Source organism: Panulirus ornatus, chromosome 3, assembly GCF_036320965.1.
Source record: "Panulirus ornatus isolate Po-2019 chromosome 3, ASM3632096v1, whole genome shotgun sequence".
In the NCBI taxonomy this organism is placed as follows: Eukaryota; Metazoa; Arthropoda; class Malacostraca; order Decapoda; family Palinuridae; genus Panulirus; species Panulirus ornatus.
In genome coordinates, this window is record NC_092226.1 from 28,225,609 (window position 1) to 28,245,384 (window position 19,776).

A 19,776-nucleotide genomic window follows, 5' to 3' on the forward strand; every position below is an offset into this window, starting at 1 on the left:
CATCTCAATGGCAAGTGGTCCAGTTCCCCGCAACACATGGGAGTCCCTCGTTGTAAGGCCCGAGGGCACGTGTGTGCTCTCGCTGATCCAGTTCTTAATTTTAACAGGAACTGGAGGAGCAGCGAGGAAGGCGTCATCGGATGGTCTCTTCTCATCTTCAGTTCATAAACTATTGACAGTCGTATAATTTCATTACGTTTTAACTAATTTGCATCAAGAATGACTCAGTCATGAGTGAAATATGATGAACCCTTTACTTTAGTACTGTCTCTAAAAGACTATGATTCATGTCCTGTTTAGAAGACACAGACAGAAGGCACGTTATGGCGCGTCGTGTGTATGAGCTACCATTGGCTGACACAGACTTGTGCTGCTCGCCTGGCTTTCTCATTAGTTTCCCTGGCTGATATCGTGTGTCACGTTCCAGATTGTTTGTATTAGATTAGTTTTAATGAAATAAGACGAAATCCACAGAGAAAGATTTACTCCATCACCTCACCCTCCCCTGCCAAGAGAGCTATGAAGAGACCTTGTGTGGGTTCATGATTTTTTTTTTCCTCAATTCAAACCCTATTTCTAAACTTGGCACCAGACTGTGAAATTGCTTCCTGTCTCTCCACCAGATGTTCTCATATACGCCAGCAGTGCTTGGCATCCGCTGCTGTACCTGCGACTCGACACCTTGAGTTAGTTGTGGCAGGTATAGCATCACGTGTCGACCTCACTAACCCTCTCTTGTCTTGTTTCAGACTCGGGCGTGGCTGTTGTGTGTGGCGGTAGCGGCGGCGTGTGTGGCGGCCACTACCCCTGGCTCCTGCCCAAAAGTATGTTTCTGTCCTCTGGATCCCCGCGGACGTCGTCAGGTAATTTGTACTATAGGGGGGCTAGAGGACCCCCTTCCCGTGCTGGATATGCCCTCTGATATGGAAATACTGGAGGTTGCGGCCCCGCTGGGGCGACCCAACTCCCTCACGCTAGGCCCCATCTTCAAGGGCCATAGCCGCCTGGAGAAACTGACTGTGACGAGGTCTGCCGTACCTGCCCTTGGGGCTCACTCTTTTTGGGGCCTGATGCGCCTCCACACCCTCAACGTCTCCTACAACGACATTGCCGCCATCATGGACACAAACTTCCGCGGTGCCAACAACCTGCACACGCTGGACCTCAGCCACAACCGGGTGGAGTCGGTGCCATCTGCAGTGTTCCGCCATGTCCGCAACCTTCGCTTCCTCAGCCTAGCCCACAACCGCCTCCCGGAAATTGTGCCCAGAATGTTGTTCGGCCTCTCCCAGCTTCGCACCCTCGATATCAGTCACAACCCCCTGGGCCTCTTGCTACCTGAACGCTTTACCGACGCTCCCAATCTGCGAGAGTTGAGGTGCTCCGCTTGCGGCCTCCAGACTATATCAGATGAACTACTGATTGCCCTTTCGGATCTGCGCCTGTTAGACCTTCGTGACAACAGGTTAATAGAGGTGCCACAGGTGGCAGCATCCAGACACTTAACGTCACTTCACCTCGATGGTAACCACGTGTCCACGTTGGTGTCAGGCGGTTTCTCTGGTCCGCCCCTGGCTACTGTCACGCTCTCCAACAATCGCCTTTCCACCTTGAAGCCCCGGGCTCTGGCTAACTCCTCCCTCACCTACCTAGATCTGGGATACAACCGGCTAACGCGGCTCCGTTCGGACGCCATGGGTGATGGGTTCACCAAGCTGCGGCATCTACGACTCTCTGGGAACCCCTTGCGGGTGGAGAACCTGGTGCAGGTGATTCCTCGCACTAGACAACTGCGCCACCTGGAGCTAGGCGAGCTGAGCCTGACCCAGCTGCCTGGTGACTTGCTGCGCCAGTCGCGGCATCTCAGGAGCCTCAACATGTCCGGGAACTATCTCTCAGACTTCCCAGTGTCTGCTTTATTCGCCACTCCTCATCTTAATACCCTCGACCTGTCTCATAATAGCTTCCGTGGCCTGGAACAAGACCTGGTGACTGCTTTCACCACCATGGCTTCCCTGGAAAAGGTCTGGTTGCAAGGAAACCCATGGCAGTGTCAACGGTGCCACATAGCACCCATGCTTGACTGGCTGAAGAATCCTAGTGCCTCGCGACATCCTCATGCAGAGTCTGTGTGTCACAACTTGCCCATGTCTCCGCGGTGTCTTAAGTGTGCTGGACCCCCTGACCTGGCTGGCAGAGAGCTGCAGCTGCTAGAAAAGGCTGATATACCTGATTGTGTTCAAGAGACTCCAGCTTGGCCAGTCTGGCTAGGGGGAGCTCAGAGTGATGACCCACGTTCACCCCGTGACCAAAACACTGCACAGTCCAATGGGGAAATGGCCACTAGTCTAGACATAATCTTCAGCGACCACATGGCACTGATTGTGGGCGTTGGATGCGGCTTGGTACTGGCGCTGCTACTGGTTGTGGTGGCTGCCCTGCTGCTAGCCCGGAGACACTCAGCCCTGTATTACACGAACGAGCCCGCAGAGCACGACTCCTCACAAAAACTCATGGGCCAGAACAACAATGACAACAGCCCACCGGGTCCACGAAGTCTTCCACGCACTTCCACACCTTACCTGTCCCGCACTAGTGCCTCCATCGCCACCATTGAGGAGGTCGACAGTATCGCAGGATCTACTGTCGACTTGAAGGTCGGCCAAGAACTAAGGGCTCCGAGGATTGTGCGACTAGCAGCGTCCCCCCTGCCATAAGGCCGACCTTGGGTGGGTTTTGAGGAACGTGTCCTGGTCAGTCATTGATAGCGAAGGTCCTCTGGGAAGGATAATTGAGGGGCCTTTCAGTGAGCATGATAACCATAGTAGGGGAGGAGTGAGAAGCCCGTGCAGGAGAGGCGGGTCGGACCGGCTGTGGCGCCGACCACAGCCTTGCAATATGACCCCGCCTGCCTTACCAAACCGGAACGTCATCACAGGTAACGCCGTCCTGGCCTCGTTTGCGTCGTTGTCACATTGTCTCCTCGTGTTGCTACTGTGTTGTTACTGGCATGGTACTGTGGGCAGGTGTTGTCAGTAACTTGAACTTGTCAAGTGATGGTACTCAGTCATTGTCACCAGTCCTGTACCAGAATTCCTCTCAGTACCAGGCAGACGGGTGGGCCAGGAGTGTGTTGTTTCTTAGACCAATATTAATAGTCCATGTGAATAAAGCAGTTAAGACTGAACATATGTGATGGTACGTAGAAGACAAGCGCTCCAAGCACAAGCATGAGCCCATCTATAAGATCAGCAAACTTAACAGTACGTGTCAGTGGTGAAGCACCGTCATATGAATTTCCCAACTGGAAAATAACTGTAGGCGTGTGTGTATGACTGAATGTCAGGACGAAAACTGAAATTAACATGACTGTGCTTGGTTAGGACTTGCGGCCGTGGACACTTAAAAGGCGGCCGGCCGGCCAGCCGTGTCACATGAGAAGAAACGGCTCACGCTGGCCGACGACAGGCATCTGCAGAGCAGCTCTGGTGTTATGTTTAGATGACTAACTGTCTGTAAAATAGTGCTAGTTTTTTTGTACAGTTTACGTTAGATACTAGAACAATTAACTGTCAATGTATGCGACGAGAAATAAGAATGTACCGTAACACGATGATTTCATAGCTTGGAGATGTCCGTGAATCACTCAGAATAAGGTATCATCCATACCGTAACGTATGTGTAATTTGAATCACCAATTTTGAATATGAATCATTACAGGTTTACACATACAGAAAAATTATCTTTCACATCGTAATGAAACAGTGATGCCATACCTTTCTCTGTCTACACACCCTGTCACCTTAGGCAGGGTTCGAATACTGTTTACATCTGCATTGGTTAGCAATAGTCAAAGTTCTTAACAGTTGGGATCAGGATACATTTAGAAATATGCCGAGTTATTAAGGAGTTTCATAATCACATAATACAAGTGTCTGGTTATTATTATCACATGCACACTTAGGAGGGCAGTAAAGCCAGCCTCTTTGATGAAAAGGTGGAAAAAATTTGTTTGGAATATGGCGACATTCGTGAAGGATTATCTCTCGTCATCTTCCTCTCAGTGAAGGGATCTTGTTCATTCTCACTTGGTATATTGCACAATCAGAAATGGAAAAAAGCTTGTATCTTTAGGGCTTGGAAAATCAAAATATAGGTTGAAGCGTATTAAGATGGCAAAGTTGTGTGGGTGTGTGATACCAAGGACACACATCCCTGCCAAGTATCAGCAGGTTCTCGAGTCGACCCAGAAATAACGGAATGGTGCGCAGTGCGGATGTTGGAATAGTCTGCTCGATGTTTGGTCGTATATAGAAGTAACATGCCTTATTTCCATGTAAAGTTTAGATATTCCAGTGAAAACGTTAGAAAAGTTACGTCTGAAATAAGCAGAACATATATTTCCATGTGACAAATTGTTATGTGCGGCATGGCACCAAGGCCATCCGGATGGAACACTCCCACATTTAGAATAACAAAATGAGATTTATCCTCCAACAATTTATTACACTGATATGGGCGTTAACTCTGAAGTATATTCCACTTGTAAAAGTATGAATGTGAATCAGCTGACATTTCCAAATTTATTGTATTCGTAGTGACGTGAATTAAGTTCAAACTGAAGCATGTTTTTATATGAAAACATGCTTTTCAGAAAGTTAAGATTCACGAACAACAAATGGTCATTGTGCTCGTATATTGTCATTACAGATTACAACACAGAAAGTAATTTGTTTATAATAATACGCACCAGTTTACTTTCCTCTTGCATATACGTAGAACTAGCGTTCTGTTGTTGATCCCCGGAAAGTCCATCCTGCGCAAACGATATACGTATGTGCCATACTTCACCCGCCGCCACCACCACAACGCGTGACTAGGCTAACTCGTGTCGCGGTTTGACGTTGTGAGTTACAAGAAAAATGGAACAGCTACCCAGTTTTGTTGGTATATTTAAGGTCACTGTACTATGCCTAATATTAGCATAGTGACCTAAGAAGTTCGGCTATTAAACAACTTGATAAATATATATAAATAGATATAAAGCTTGCGTGTTATAGTCATAAGAAAATAGAATCACTTTAAGGAATACATGGCCTGTTGCCCATCAGGTGTTAACTGTCGAATATTAGCTTCATCTTCCAGTCGAAAAGTAGTTTACAGGCAGAACCCTCGACACAACACCTACAATCCTTGTATCACGCAATCCTGAGAATGAAAGCTCACTTCTATCATATGACTCCGTTAACGGTTTGACTAGCTATAGCCCCTTGGATAAGTGACTTATAGCATCTCAGACTAGACACATTAATTCATTTATAACCTTTTCACTGAGGCGATGAACGAGTTTTATAATCACCTGTTCACCATACCAACAACGTATGTATCTTAGTCATCGCGAAATATTGTACTAGATCAGGATTAACGCCGTTAAATAATCAGCGCCGTACTCAAATCATTTATTACAAGTCAATGAATGCGTATATCAGCTACTGAGAAGTGGACAAAATTGGAGGCAAGTTGGCACAAGCAGTGAGGAGGCGAGCTGTGTCTCAATAGATACGGTGAGCGAACCCTGCGTCTGTGTGTTGTGGATGATACCTGAATAACATGCCTAACGAGGGGATGGTTACCTCGTGAGGCTTGTTTCATTTAGATTTTATGTGGCGTTCATTGTACGTCCCTAATTACCTTTTCTTTGTAAGGTATTATGAATACCTTTAGGATGACGCCCACTTCAAGAAGCTCCCCGACGAAGGACGAATGAGTCTTTAAGAATTCCATTGTTTATGAGGCTATTCTCGTCGCGCATCACACCCATGTCGTAGGTATTTCAAGCGTTGCCAGAAATGTTGACAAGATAAATTCAGCAGCTGTCAATACAATAAAGCTAAAATCATGTAGTTACATATGTTGCATATGTTATTATTGATCTAACATTTTGCGGTACATGCAGAATGTCACATATGTTTAGTAAACATCCCAGGAGACTTGCCATGTTATTACTCGATGTTTGCCTTTCTCTTTAATAAAATTCGGCTGCTTTTAGTAAGCAAGATAAAATTTTCAATTTTTCCCTCCAAACGAACCATCCTGACTTGTTGATGAGACCACTACCATGTCATACTGCGACCCACAGCTCATACATTATGCCTGACATAACAAATCTTGTGTACAGAATTTGGTGAGGTTAAGCTGGGGTCCATGCCCTCAAAGTTAGGTGTAAGGTTAGTCTGGTTGTTTTATTCATTTATCTACACATAATTCCTGTGCTTTTTAAGGCTGTGGGTCGATGAATACATTGGTCACTATTGGTTGGACAATATCGAGAAATATGGCTGCGCAAGTTTCTTTGAACTTTACCTTATGTACAAAAGTAAGTGTATGATCCGTTTGGTTGGTGAAAATCACCTCTAGCCCTAAGTTTCACATCAGATGTAAATACTTCATGATGACTGTAATGGCAGCTCAGCGTAGCATTCCCACGCACTTTAGATTGCTGTTTTGTCACATTAACTCAACTGTATATGATTATGATTCTATCTCCTTCTATTCTGGTATGGTTGAGTAATTTATGGTAACATATTAACCGGGTGGAGGTTATAACGTAGTTTATATTCCTGCATTATCTACAACTTACAATGATAATAGTATGAACGAATGTATAGATGACTGAAGCTTGTTTTTAAATCTAGTTAGAACAAAATTCTTTTAGGCATCAACTTTGAAATTCTATGATACTCTGTATTAAGATTGTGATTATTGAGTAAACTTTTATAAATATATTCGTGTTATTACTGATAGAGAAGTCTGATACTTTATGATTAACTATAATTAGACTTTCTTAAATGAAATGAAATTATAAAAGCTGTAAAATAGGTTATTATTGTTTGATGAATTCGTTTCTTGACAAAAGAAGATGCTAGTTCTGGCGAAAATACTGAGGATTTAGGTGTATTGTACCTTTGGAAATGAGATTTATACTGCTACCTGACTGTCAACAATGTCCCAATCCTTGGCTTTATGTGAAAGCAAGAATTGTGAGACCAAACTGTGATACTAAACCTTGTATGTGATTGACTACTGTATTTTCTTGTAATATAAATATATACTAAACTGTAATGTCGGTGTTTTATTGTCCTGGCACAAGCCAAAGACATGTATCAAGGTTCATGGTTGAGTGAATCAGATGCTACAGTTGCATCCAGCACCACAACGTTGGATGGTACGTGTAGTCACGATCTTGGCCATGTGTTGTGACGTAAGAGCCACTTTCCGACAGGTCGAATGGGGCAACATGTGGTCGAGACGGCCAACAATAAGACGACTCAGAACCATCCCCATAGGACATGCCAGCGAGGATAACGTGGTGGCCACTTTCCTCTACTTGACAAGCCACGATCTTGCGCAGCTGGGGTCCTTGTGCGACCGCCCTCCTCCAACCACCCGCCGTCAGTGTTGTTGAGTTTTGTAAACCCTTCTCACAAACCCTGATCCTGCTAGTGCTCTTCTAAACCCTTCTCACAAACCCTGATCCTGCTAGTGCTGTTGGATCACATGGCCATAGAATGTATCGACACCGTTATCTCATTGCAGGTGTCGATAGTCTATGGATTGACAAGGAAAAAAAAATAATGGAATGAGAAAGGAAATCCAGCCTGTATCATAATTTGCATAGCCAATGATATTACTCCCCATATACCTGCTGTATCTGTTTTTGTATGATGTAAGATTATCAAAATATCAAGGCCAAATTGAGGTTTACCCCTTTCCATTATCGTTTTACTTCTTTATACCGATATTGTTTATCTTGATGTGCCCAGAGCTGAGTAAGATGAGCAAGCGATACTCTTAAGACGCCACCTGGGATGAGTCGTCGGATCCATTGTCTTGTCCCTCTGTACTTTTATCAAACACCTCGCACGTCATCACCTCATCCACGAGCCAGGTGAGATGATGACTATGGAGAATGGATTGGCAGGCGGAGCTGGCTATACTGGGGAAAAAAAATTATAAGGTCGAATAGATTACAACGCAGTGTGGCATTACGTCTTCGTTAAGACCTGGCTTCACAGAGGTGTAAGAGTAGGATCCAGGAACAAGGTAGTATCGTCAATCGCGAGGATGCTTCCAGTTAAAACAAACCCAGGGGATTAAAAGGTAAACGTACGTACCCACATGATCGGTGATCATGGCAAAGACTTCCTCACAAAGTCATCGTGAGGACTGGACTAAACTCTTGCTCGCCTCGGTCGTCATACGCAGTTTCTTCCAGCTCAGACTGTGCCAGGTCAGTTATGTTTCTCCTTACAAGAGAACGTTACTATTGATGTTCAAACAATGATGGTGTAAAATCTCATTCGTTGATCATATTTTTTCTTGCATGCGTACAAGTCTCACGTCTCGCCTCACTTGAATTCGTCCACAGTGGCCGGGCGGATCATCTAAATAGTCTGTGTGCGGAATTCTCGCAGCTGTGCGTTCGTCGTAATGCCGTCACCACGCATAACCTCTGATGCTCTTAACGTTTGAATGTTTCCCGAGACCATCCTGGTGTGCACACGCATGGTATGTTTCCCGAGACCATCCTGGTATGCCCACGATGGTATGTTGTCCCTTGAACGTGTACAAAAAAGACAATGACGTGAAGATACTTTATGAGCGGATCATTTGGCAAACTAAAGGTGAGGATATGCCTTTGATGTTTCGTTTTGAATACTTCATTTTACAACGGTGACAGGTGTGACTATCACGGAGGTAAACAGGCGTGACTACCACGGAGGTAAACAGGTGTGACAATCACGAAGGTAAACAGGTGTGACAACCTCGAAGGTAAACAGGTGTGACAACCACGGACGTAAACAGGTGTAGCAAACATTGAGATGAACAGGTGCAGCAACCACGGTAGTGAAACCAAAAGGAACTCTTATTAAAGCCACACATTGTTAGTTTGAATTTTTTGAACGAATTCAAGACTAGAAGAATTCAGTTATCAAAGACTAAAGCCACGGTCGTTCTTTTTTATATACATATTTTTTCTTAATGAAGCAAATGAAAGTATGGTGACCAGACCACACCTAGACATAGGAATGAAGTAAAAAAAATGCGAGGAAAGTTGATGTAGTTCTGGTCATTAACAAGTTATAGAAGACAATAGTTGACCCTTGTAAACATAAGCTAACACGTTATCACCTTCCATATCAGATCATCACCTTCCTCCACCACTCGTATGGTGACGTGAGCGATGACGGATAACGTCAGGGCGTTTCAAGTTTTGTTCTTTGACATCCAGCAGATACCAGCTCGCCTCCCATTATCTCCTTGATCCGCCCTTGAGACACCCGCAGCTGATAAGACCACCACAAGTAGTCACCCAATCACCGAGGTATCCTCACCTTAATCCTCGCCCAATACGAAGTAAGGAACATATTCGAATTAAAAGTGTAGGTCTGTGTCTTGTATGTTGTCGACTGGAAGTGAAAATAGCAGTGTAGTGTACTGAGATTTAGTGAAGTGTACTGAGACGATGATTATCTTTTTGGAATGTCTAGATTTAAAATGACAGCCAAACAATTTACATGTACGACAAGGTGTCAACAATACAGAAGTGTTGGTCGGCTTATCATTTCCCTTGGATGTGGGTCCGCGCTCAAGGTATGACGTCAGCCTCCCCCGTCAGAGCCAACAGCTGCAGGAAGTTTAGCCGAGTTGCTCTACACGGACCCACCAGTGCCCGGGTGAGGCAATCATGCTGGGGGGGAGGCCATAATGAGGATATTATAATGGGCTAACCATACCCGGTAGAGGTAATACAACGGACCTCAATTTGGAATTTTAAACCATAACGGACGAACAATTTGTGACTGATAGGGGGTCAACAGATACGTTGCAGAACTATGTTATTTGAGAATAATGAAGCTGCTTTAAAAATCATTAATTACTCTATTAATGTTGTTTTGTGTTTTATATGCAAACACAGGAAGGAGTTTATGTGAGGACGTAAGCTGATCTTGATATGTTCATGACACTAGGGTCGGTGTCAGGCAGCTAAAGCACTAGCGAAGGAGATCAAGTGGCACAGGTCAAAAGTCTGTTAAGGAATAAATCACATCAGAGGCAGGCCAGGGAGACATCGAACTTGTGAACCGACTATTATCATCACGGCTGTATCGATAATGCCTTCCACCCACACACACAACTGTACGTATATAACACCAGATTTGTGCCTGCTAGCGAGTAACGATGACATCCAGTGAACCACACAAGATCAGTCGGGTCTTGCGATGTCCGGACACCAGTGACACTACCACACAACCTGTCCTGGCTGCCCACCGTGGGGCCCACGACCACTGGCTGAGCTTCACACCCCACCCACTCTCTCGTCATGTTCATTTTCTTCATTTGAGAATCTGAAACTATGTTTATTACACAGGGAATCGCGTATATGTGTTGTACTGTATCACAAGGAAACGCGAGTCTGGCTGGAGGCGACAAAACAGTTCAGAAACGGGACTTGACGCTATCCATGTCCATCTCTTTCATCGGTGAAGTGATAGAAATCAATCAGTAGTAGCGTGTGTGTTCACAAGCTCGCTTAGCTATGTCATCATCTACACACTCGAGAGACTGTGTTGGGTGTTGGACCCTCATCTGCTCACTGAGGAAAACAGTACTTGAGCACATGGCCACTTACAACTACCTCCATCTGCTGTGCTACATTCCTTCACTACAAATGTAGAGGAAACGTTTGTCAATCTATGACGTACTGTAAATTCAGTGAGTTGACAAATGATTACGATAGTGTTGGTATACTAATCGTCCAGTAAACGACGTTTCTGTGTAAATTTACAATATTTCAAATTAGAGTACAATATTGCCTGTGCTTCTATAATCTACGTATATTACTGTGCATGTGGTGGTATAGTCAGATTAATGCTTCTTTAGTACAATGCTATGTTACAGCCAAGTGGAACCACACCACACTCGATCAGCAGTGCACCGCATTAAAGTGAAGATCCATGGTAGAATACATTATGATAATTCATCACTTCTGCACTTCTGAGCGAGCATTGTAGAGAACTCTATGTAAGTCAGACCATTATAATTCTTCGATGAGTTAGGACCAGATGGGTAATGGTACGTATCAATCTAAATTTAATCTCTACATTTCTCTGATTATGGTAATGGATGACAACAAGCCTAATGAGTCAAACACTGACGACGCTCTCAGAATACCATGAACCATCAGAGCAGTTATCACACTCGACTTGTCATCCACAGTCCACTATGAACCTCGGGTAATGTTGAGTCACAAACTTCATAATCAGAAAAGTTCCTCTTTATTGTCTTATGCGATATGCAGTTGTTAGACCCACACGTTCTTAATGGCATGTTATCCTTGCTTGCTCAATACATTTTCATAATTTTAAAGTTGGAATGATGTTTCTCAGATATTATGTACATAAAGATGGTGAAATAATTTCTCTAGAAGCGTGTCACACTTTCTGAAATGCCTGTAGATAACATAAGGTGAATTGTAGCAGAGTTGGGTCGCTGGTTGCATCAGAGTTTTCTTGGAACGTGTTCTTATAACAGAAAAAAGAAGACTTAAAATCTGTCACATTCATGTGGGCCAACTAGAAGGAAAACTTTACTTGTGTCTGCATTATCAACAAACTTATCTTTCCTAAAATTCAATAAGCTGTCTCCCAGTTTTCCAGTCATGGATGGTCTTGTCATGATGCAGTCATTCAATGACATTTTTCAGCCCTTTCTGACACTGAAATAAAGTCGTTTCACCAGTCTCCTTAATTGCATGATCTGGAAAGCAGCAATAGACATTAATGGGGACAACATTACATACCTTCTCATTGAATATATCTTCTAATTGAATTTGGATAAGTTCGTGATGGAACTGTAGATTTTTTTACTCTCAGATTTCTGGTTAGGCTTTCAACTGTCTTAATGTCGTAGTATAACTGTTGGGTTGCAGTGGATCCTTATACAGTAATGATCGCTTTGTAATGTCATCGTATTCAGACAAGCCTGGGGAGAATGTTAAAGTTTAGTAGCACCAGTGCTGGGGGTGTCCAGGTCCCAGAGTTTTTGCATCGTTATATTTGTTTTACTGCCACATTGTGGCATCTGCTGGAGCTATCTCACCACACTCTCGCTACATTGACGGTCTAGGTTTCTTCTACATATCCATCCGAAATGCGACCATTGATTAAGTAACCACCCGAACTGTTGCACAGCCTGATGTTCTGTTAGGGAATGATGCCAGTAATAAAGCCTTCCCTGTGGTCTACAACTACTGCACCCATGCCGTCGCCTCTGCCCACAGTCGAGTGCTCATCAGCCAAGGGAACGTCAGCTAGTTTAATCTCTCCCACGGCCGCCATCATGAGTCCAGCAGAGTTAATACAGTAGGTAGAAGGTGGAGAACGACGACTGAGGCCCTCTACCGTGTGTCCTCAACGGACGTAACCATCCAGTACTACTTGTGACTTCCAGTGTCTAGGAAGCCACACACTTCTAGTCTGACTGTGCTTGCTGTCTTCAGCAGCTATAACTTGTCGGTCAGGTCTTTCTTTATTGAAGAATGTAGTTTGTGATTCTGTCCAGAAAGCTTTCGTTACCATCAGTTTATTTTTCCCAGGATGTGAGACCTGCACACTGGCAGCCTGCAAAGCCATAGCTTTTCTGGCCATCCGTCCATTGTCGAACGTGATTGATTGCCGGGTGGTCGCCGCTTCTACCCTTTCAGTATCACAGGAAATAATTTCCTTTCATTTTTTCCCAGGAACAAAGCCGTGTGTTAATTGCTGGGTTCACATTTTCGGGACTGATCATGTGTGCCAGTGCAATCAGCAGAGTGGGATGTCAGGAGCTAACACGTTCGGGACTTCGTCCAAGCCCTAGTACTCTGTCTTCCATGGACTCCAGAGAATTTGATTAGAAATTTCACCGACGGGCTGTGCACTTTGGTGAAAGACTGAGGTATTTTCAGGTATTTTCACGTATTTCTCATTCTTGATGCTTGCCCATGACACATGGTTTGAGGACATGGGATAAGTATGAAAATAACTCCGGGCTACTGTGTTGCTACTGTAGTTTGGTGATTCTCAGTCACTTGATCTCTAATTTCCTGTCTTCTTCAGCTCCTGCACCTTCCTCTTGACCACTTAGGTTCATGTGACGTTGTATGTTGCCATACAACTGGTAAACCAAAAACTTTCCAGAATAAGTAAATCAAGAACATCCTAGTTTGTTTCTAAAGTTCAGTTGTCTCCACTGACCTCCACGTGAGATCTTAAGAAAAATGGCCAAATACCGTTATCTACCATATCACATGTCTGTTTAAAAGGCAGACCACTTCCAGCCTGCCTGAGTGTCATAGTGAGGCACTAAGGCCCTTGGCTCAGCGATGTCTAGTGGCAACTTGAGGAACCTGGTGCCCTGAACAAACTCGATCTAAAATACATTTTGTCTGGTCGACGGCGTACGGTCCTTTGTTCTCCTTTAACAAAGGATCGTACGTATTGTACATCTTAGGGAACTTCTTTGTCAATATCATTTGTATCGTTCGCAATGATTTGTCATTCTTCATATTCAATGTATACTGGAAACTGAAAAATTCTGAGCATTCAGTTTCATGATTCAGGCAATTAGAGACACTAATGTGCAATTAAATGAGATTAAAAGATTATTGATTGAATCTTTTTATGAGAGTTCTGCCGGCGTGTAATGATGCAATAGTGCAATGTTTGATTTACTGTAGGTACGTATATGCAATACGCTCCTTCAGAGTTTAGGAGTAATGTTTTGTAAGATACGCTTGTTCGTTCATGATATTTTTTCTTTCGAATTCTCATCTTTATAAACACACACACACACACACACACACACATACACACCTGCCTTGGGTGTGTGTGTGTGTATATACACATAAGAGGAAACGTTTAGTATAAATACAGAACACGATAAACAAACACTGTAATCAGTAAACACCATAATCAGTAAACACACAAAAGTAACTCCTATGCAAGTAGTGGTCACATGATGTCCTAACTATCGGTAGTTTCAAACAAAGCTAATAGGTAACTGTAACCATATCGTGGTCAAAATATTCTAAATCGTGGTAAGTCATATATAGTATATATCATTGTCTATATTGTTAAGGAATTATAAAAGTGTTTATATATCAAACTTTCATACATGATGCACAGATCTGAATGGGTCTTTTTAAATAGTCTTGTCATTAGTATTTGTACTGTCGGTGATATACTTTGCAACTGGCAACTCGAAAACACATGACTGTCACACGGTCGGTGAAGACGGTTAGTGTATCGTGTGAGGTGAAGAAGTGAAGTGTAGCTCGGGGTCTCATATTTACATTCGTGAACTCTATAGACTGTTCGTCACGCCAGTGGATCGCATACTCAACATCAGTCGTACGAGGAGAAGAAAGGTCTGTGATAGTTTATAGTTTGATTTAATGCCAAAAAGTATATCACTGAATATTGGTTTCTATGCTGTAAACAAAGTGTAGGTAGTTCTCCCTCGCTTCACAATATTCTGAATCACCTTCGCTAACACAGAGGCGTTCTTCAAGTCACCCGCATTAGGCGGGAGACTGAGTCAATCACCGGTCTACCGCATTGTGATTTTTAGAACGAAAGCTGTCGCATCGGCATCGTATATATATATTTTTTTTATATAGATTAAGTTATTTACTTGGTCATAGTGCTTATATTGACGAATCATTTAGATGTGAATGCAGTTTAGACGGCAATTGCATTGTTAACTTATACATGATTACAAATAGGATATCCATCGATTTGGTACAGTTAGCTGACCACCATTATAATTTCTTTGAATTTAACCAATAAACTGCTCAATGACGGGCATATGATTACTTATGAAGCGAAGCAAGTTAAACTAGAGAAGCCAAAATTGGCAAGCTAGTGTTGTGTCTCCTTATTCGTACACCTGATACATCTTTGTTCTAATACTCATCAAAATACATATGTGGGAGAAGCAATTACTTAGTGAATGTCCGCAACAATGGTGGGAATACTCTGCATTAATGGCGGTACAAATTTGGGTAACCCTTGGCAATTATAGCCACAGGGGCTGATGTGCCGGTGACGAGTGCCGGGCCGCCGTGGGCAAACAACGGCTGATGTAGTGGTGGCGAGTGGCGAGCTTATGAGGAAACACGCGAGCTGGTGTTGTGTGTTGTTGGGGTCATACACAGGCTGATTTACCGATGACGAGTGGTGTTCTACTGAGGACAGAGCGACTGATGTACTAGTGATAAGTGGTTTGATTTTGATAGAATATTGGCTAGATATACACAGACAAAGCATTGTGATGAGAGTAAGGGGGAAGAGTACATATCTAGGGGTGGGTGAAGGCGAGTATAGAGCGTACAGTGGGTGCAAAACAACAGATGAGGGTGCCAGGTGGGCAAGAGACCCAGGGGCCCCCTTACCATCAGAGAAGGAGGGAGGTTCAGGATATATCTAATACATGATGTGTAATCATAGGATAGTGAATGGTGCTGACAGTAACAATTGGAACAAAACATTTGTGATACAAAATCAGTTTGTAATTCATATACAAAATAACTTAACACTGATAGCATTATAAGAGTAAGTAGAGAAATATATGACATTTACAGTACATAAACAAACAAATTACATAAACGCTGAGTGTATTTGAAAGAGGACACAATGCATTGTACGGTTGTTAAAACTGATAGTAATGTAAAGTGACAAGAATACATGTAGGACATGCAGTCACAGAATGTATCGACGCGTGGCGTGTTGTTAACACTGATATTAATGCAAAGAAGGGTAAGGTACATTACACACAGGACATGTAAATACTGGACGTGCTTGCAGTGGGCGTGATTACATCAGATTCTTATATAGCTCAGGGCAAGGCACAACGGTGAGCCATGAGGTCTGAAAGCACAGGTTTTGAGACATTCTTTAATACAGTGTCCTTGGTGGTGTTCATCGAGCGCAAACCAGAGCCGGCACACGGAGTGTTCATCATGACGTCTCGCGACTTGCCACATACACCTTTACGCTAAGAGTCTTCTGGCGGTTACAATATCATGTTGTTTGGTATGTATGTGCTTCTTTAGCCCAAGATGAACATAGTACACAATGCTACAGTTACTTAGTCTTTCATAATCTCTCAAAAGGGTTTTATGCCTTGCGAGCAAATAGGGTTTAGTCGGGAAATGGGAGCTTGGAGCTACTGATGTAGTGACGAGTGGTGGGCTACCGGGGATACAGAACAGCTGTATGCTGGTGACGAATGGCGGAGAGACACAGCGGCTGATGTACGGTAGCGATTATTGAGCTGAGGAACCACACAGTGACATGCGCTCATGTTCAGCGATGGGCCTCCGGGCACACACTCAGGGTATCATGTACTTGTAACGGACGGTGGGCTGCTACATACACACAACGACTGGCATACTGGTGACGAGTGGTGGGCTGCTGTTGACGAGTTGCTGGCTGCTGGGGGTAGATGACGGCTTATGTATTGGTAATGTCTGTGACATGTAGCAGTTAACGTACTCGTGACGAGTGGCAGGCTGCCTGGTACACTGCTTATGTGCTGGTGACGATCGGCAGTTCCTAGGGCCACGCAGCAGGTGCTGGACTGGTGATAAGTAATCTGATGCCGGGAACAAACTGCTGCTGAAATGCTGGTGATAAGTGGTGGGCTTTTGAAGACGCACAGCGACAGACGTACTCGTGACGAGTGGCGGGTTCCTGGGGAGACACAGTGATTGATGTGAGAGATGGGGGTCTGCTGGGGACGTAGTGATTGATATACTACTGACGAGCGGTGAGCTAGGACACAGAGCGGCTGATATGTTGGCCAAGTGGTGCGCTGCCATGGACACACACAGGCTGATGTACTGGTGATGAATGGTGAGCTGCCGGGGTCACATAGGTGGCTGATGTATTGGTGATGATGGTAGGCTGCTGGGGGCACAGCTGTTGATGTGCTGATAACGCGTGTTTGGCTGCTTTTCAAGGACACGCAGCGGCTGGTGGTGGGCTGCTGGGGACGCGGAACAGTTGATATGCTGGTCATGAGAGGTGGGCTGCCGGGACACAGCGGCTGGTGTACTGGTGGCGAGTGGTGGGTAGCCAGAGTTACACAGTGGCTTATGTACTAGTGGCAAATGGTGGGTAACCAGTGTTACGCAGTGGCTGATATAATGGAGATGAGTGGTGAGTTACCAGGGTTACATAGTGACACAGCCGTGTCTGTGGTGGTAAACGTGGTGGGCTGCATTCCACGGATACAGCGGCTGTTATGCGGATGGCGAGTAGTGAGCTGCCAGAGCCATACAGCAGCTCGTGTGCCGATGATGAGTGGTGTTCTGTCGGGAACACAATAGTTGGTCCGCGGCCAAGGTGGGGCAAGCCCCTAGTACTTCGCCATGATCCAAAAAGCAGTTTTACATCGTGGATCCCACATGGGGATCGTATCATATATCACGCTGATAAGAACAGACACTACACTTTGATCTTAGCCATAAAGCCCCTGCACACGTCACGACCTTCATCTTACAGTGAAGTCTCGAACAACCAGTGATAAGCTAGTTAGGGGGGAAAAAAAAGTTCCTAGCTCCGGAGGATATATTTTAGCTGGGGTGAGGCAGGTGTGAGAGTGTGAGGGGAAGAGCTAATCTCTCCCCCTACCATCAGATTCAACTGAGTTCAGTCTATAAGCTTTTCAGAGCCATGAATGACCCTTCATAACGCGAGTGTTGGTTGCCATTGTGCTCTGGTTCCCTTGAATGTTTGCAGTTGTGTTGGAAATGTTGCACACACAGGCTGCCCGCCACCACCCGTCGTTAGTATATGGTCTGGAAGACATGGTAGATGGAACTGGCGTATTACAGTTAGGGTAAGGCGAAGCTAATCAACCAACACAATGTAATGTGAAACAAGGCATTTCTTTACTCTTAACTAGATATTCTATTAAATGTAACATGGCCATTATGTTACATCAACTATATTTCTGTAGTGAGAAAATTATAGTTACCCACTTAATGAAAAACTGAGGGGAAAAGCGGGTGTGGGTAGGGGTGGCGGGAGGAGGTACTTGATTGTTGGCGGCCAACACTTCCTGTTGTTCTGGACGTCAACCAGTACTTCTCTAGTCTTTGTTATCATTACGTTAGCCTCAAGTGATTTACCACCAGAAGTGTTCCTAGAACGTTCTCATGCATTGTGATGTGAAAATGTTGGCAAGACACAGATGTTGACAGTGCAGAAGAGAAAGATGGCTCTGTGGTTGGTAACACTGTCCGTGACGCAACGCCGCCCATCAGTTGATGGGTCCCGACCTGCCGCGCCCCTGCCAGGTGTGCGTCAGTGTGTGTGTATGTGTGTGTGTGTGTGTCTCTGTGTACTATTTATGAATTAGGGGGGAAGAGCTTTACACTCGTAAGGCTACGGTTCTTAACAATGAATGTATTACTTCAAATTCTTGTGTGTGTGTGTGTGTGTGTGTGTGTAATTGTGTGCTGAAAAAGGATTGGTGATTGGGAGAACTTGTGAGCAAAAGAGATGGTCAGTGAGCATGACCGGATTATATATTACCCAATAGAAGTATAAAAGAACGAATATCACAAAATTTGATGAAGAATAAGATGTTGAGAACATCGGCAGAGGGAGCAAAAAGGGAGGTGATAACAGGTAGTGATGAAGTGGTGAAGAGATGGAATGAGTATTGTAAAGGACTGTTAAATGTGTTTGATGATAGAGTGCCAGTTGTAGGGTGTTTGGGTCGGATGGTATGTGAAGTGAGTCAGGAAAAATGGTTTCATGAAGAGAGAATAGGTGTTGAAAGCCTTGACAAGTGGATGGCAGTGCTGTTGAATTTATGAAGAAAGAAGGTGACTGTGTTGTTGATTGGTTGGTAAGGATATTCATTGTATGTATGGATCATTTTGAGGTGTTTGAGGATTGTATTGAGGCACTGAACAAGGGCAAGGGGGATGATGATGAATGCTCAAACTCTGTTTGTTGAATATACCTTTAAGTTGTATGGTAAGGTGGTGACTGAGAGAGTGAAGGCATGCACAGAGCATCAGACTGGGGAGGAACATTGTGGTTTCAGAAGTGATAGAGGATATGTGGATCAGGTGTTAGCTTTAAAGGGTGCATGTGAGAAATACTTAGAAAAACAGATGGACTGTATGTGGCATTTATGGATCTGGAGAAGGCATTTGATAGGGCTGATAGAGATGTTTTGTGGAACGTCCTAAGAATATATGGTGTGGGAGGTAAGTTGCTAGAAGCAGGGAGAAGTTTTCATCAAGGGTGTAAGGTTTGTGTGCGAGTAGGAAGAGAGGAGAGTGAATGGTTCTAATTGAAGGTTGGTCTTCGGCAGGGGTGTGTGATGTCACCATGGTTATTCAACTTGTTTATGGATGAGATGGTGAGGGAGGTAAATGCGAGAGTCTTGGAGAGAGCCGAGAATTCAGCCTGTGGGAGATGAGAGGGTCTGGGAAGCGAGTCAGTTGTTGTTTGCTGATGACACAGCTCTGGTGTCAAATTCGAATAAGAAACTGCAAAAGCTGATGACTGAGTTTGAAGGAGTGTATGAAAGGATGAAAGTTGAGAGTAAATGTGAATAAAACCAATGTTGATAGGTTCAGCACGGTTGATGGAGAGGTTTAAAGTGTGAGTTTGAATGGAGAAAACTTGGAAGAAGTGAAGATACCTCTAA

General features: G+C 44.3%; 1 protein-coding gene and 1 pseudogene across 5 annotated transcripts in view; one reads left to right on the plus strand and one right to left on the minus strand.

The window, feature by feature from the left end:
* LOC139761611 (uncharacterized) overlaps window positions 1-7,122 on the plus strand; it is a 191,736-nt gene extending 184,614 nt beyond the window's left edge. For all 5 annotated transcript variants that reach the window (XM_071685872.1, XM_071685905.1, XM_071685891.1 and 2 more), the window contains one exon: window positions 750-7,122. In XM_071685872.1, the coding sequence (XP_071541973.1) occupies window positions 750-2,717 (1,968 nt within the window). In that variant the 3' untranslated portion in view covers window positions 2,718-7,122. The remainder of the gene's footprint in view (window positions 1-749) is intronic.
* Window positions 7,123-17,429: 10,307 nt separating this feature from the next.
* Window positions 17,430-17,590, minus strand: LOC139763946 (U2 spliceosomal RNA; annotated as a pseudogene).
* Window positions 17,591-19,776: the final 2,186 nt, after the last annotated feature.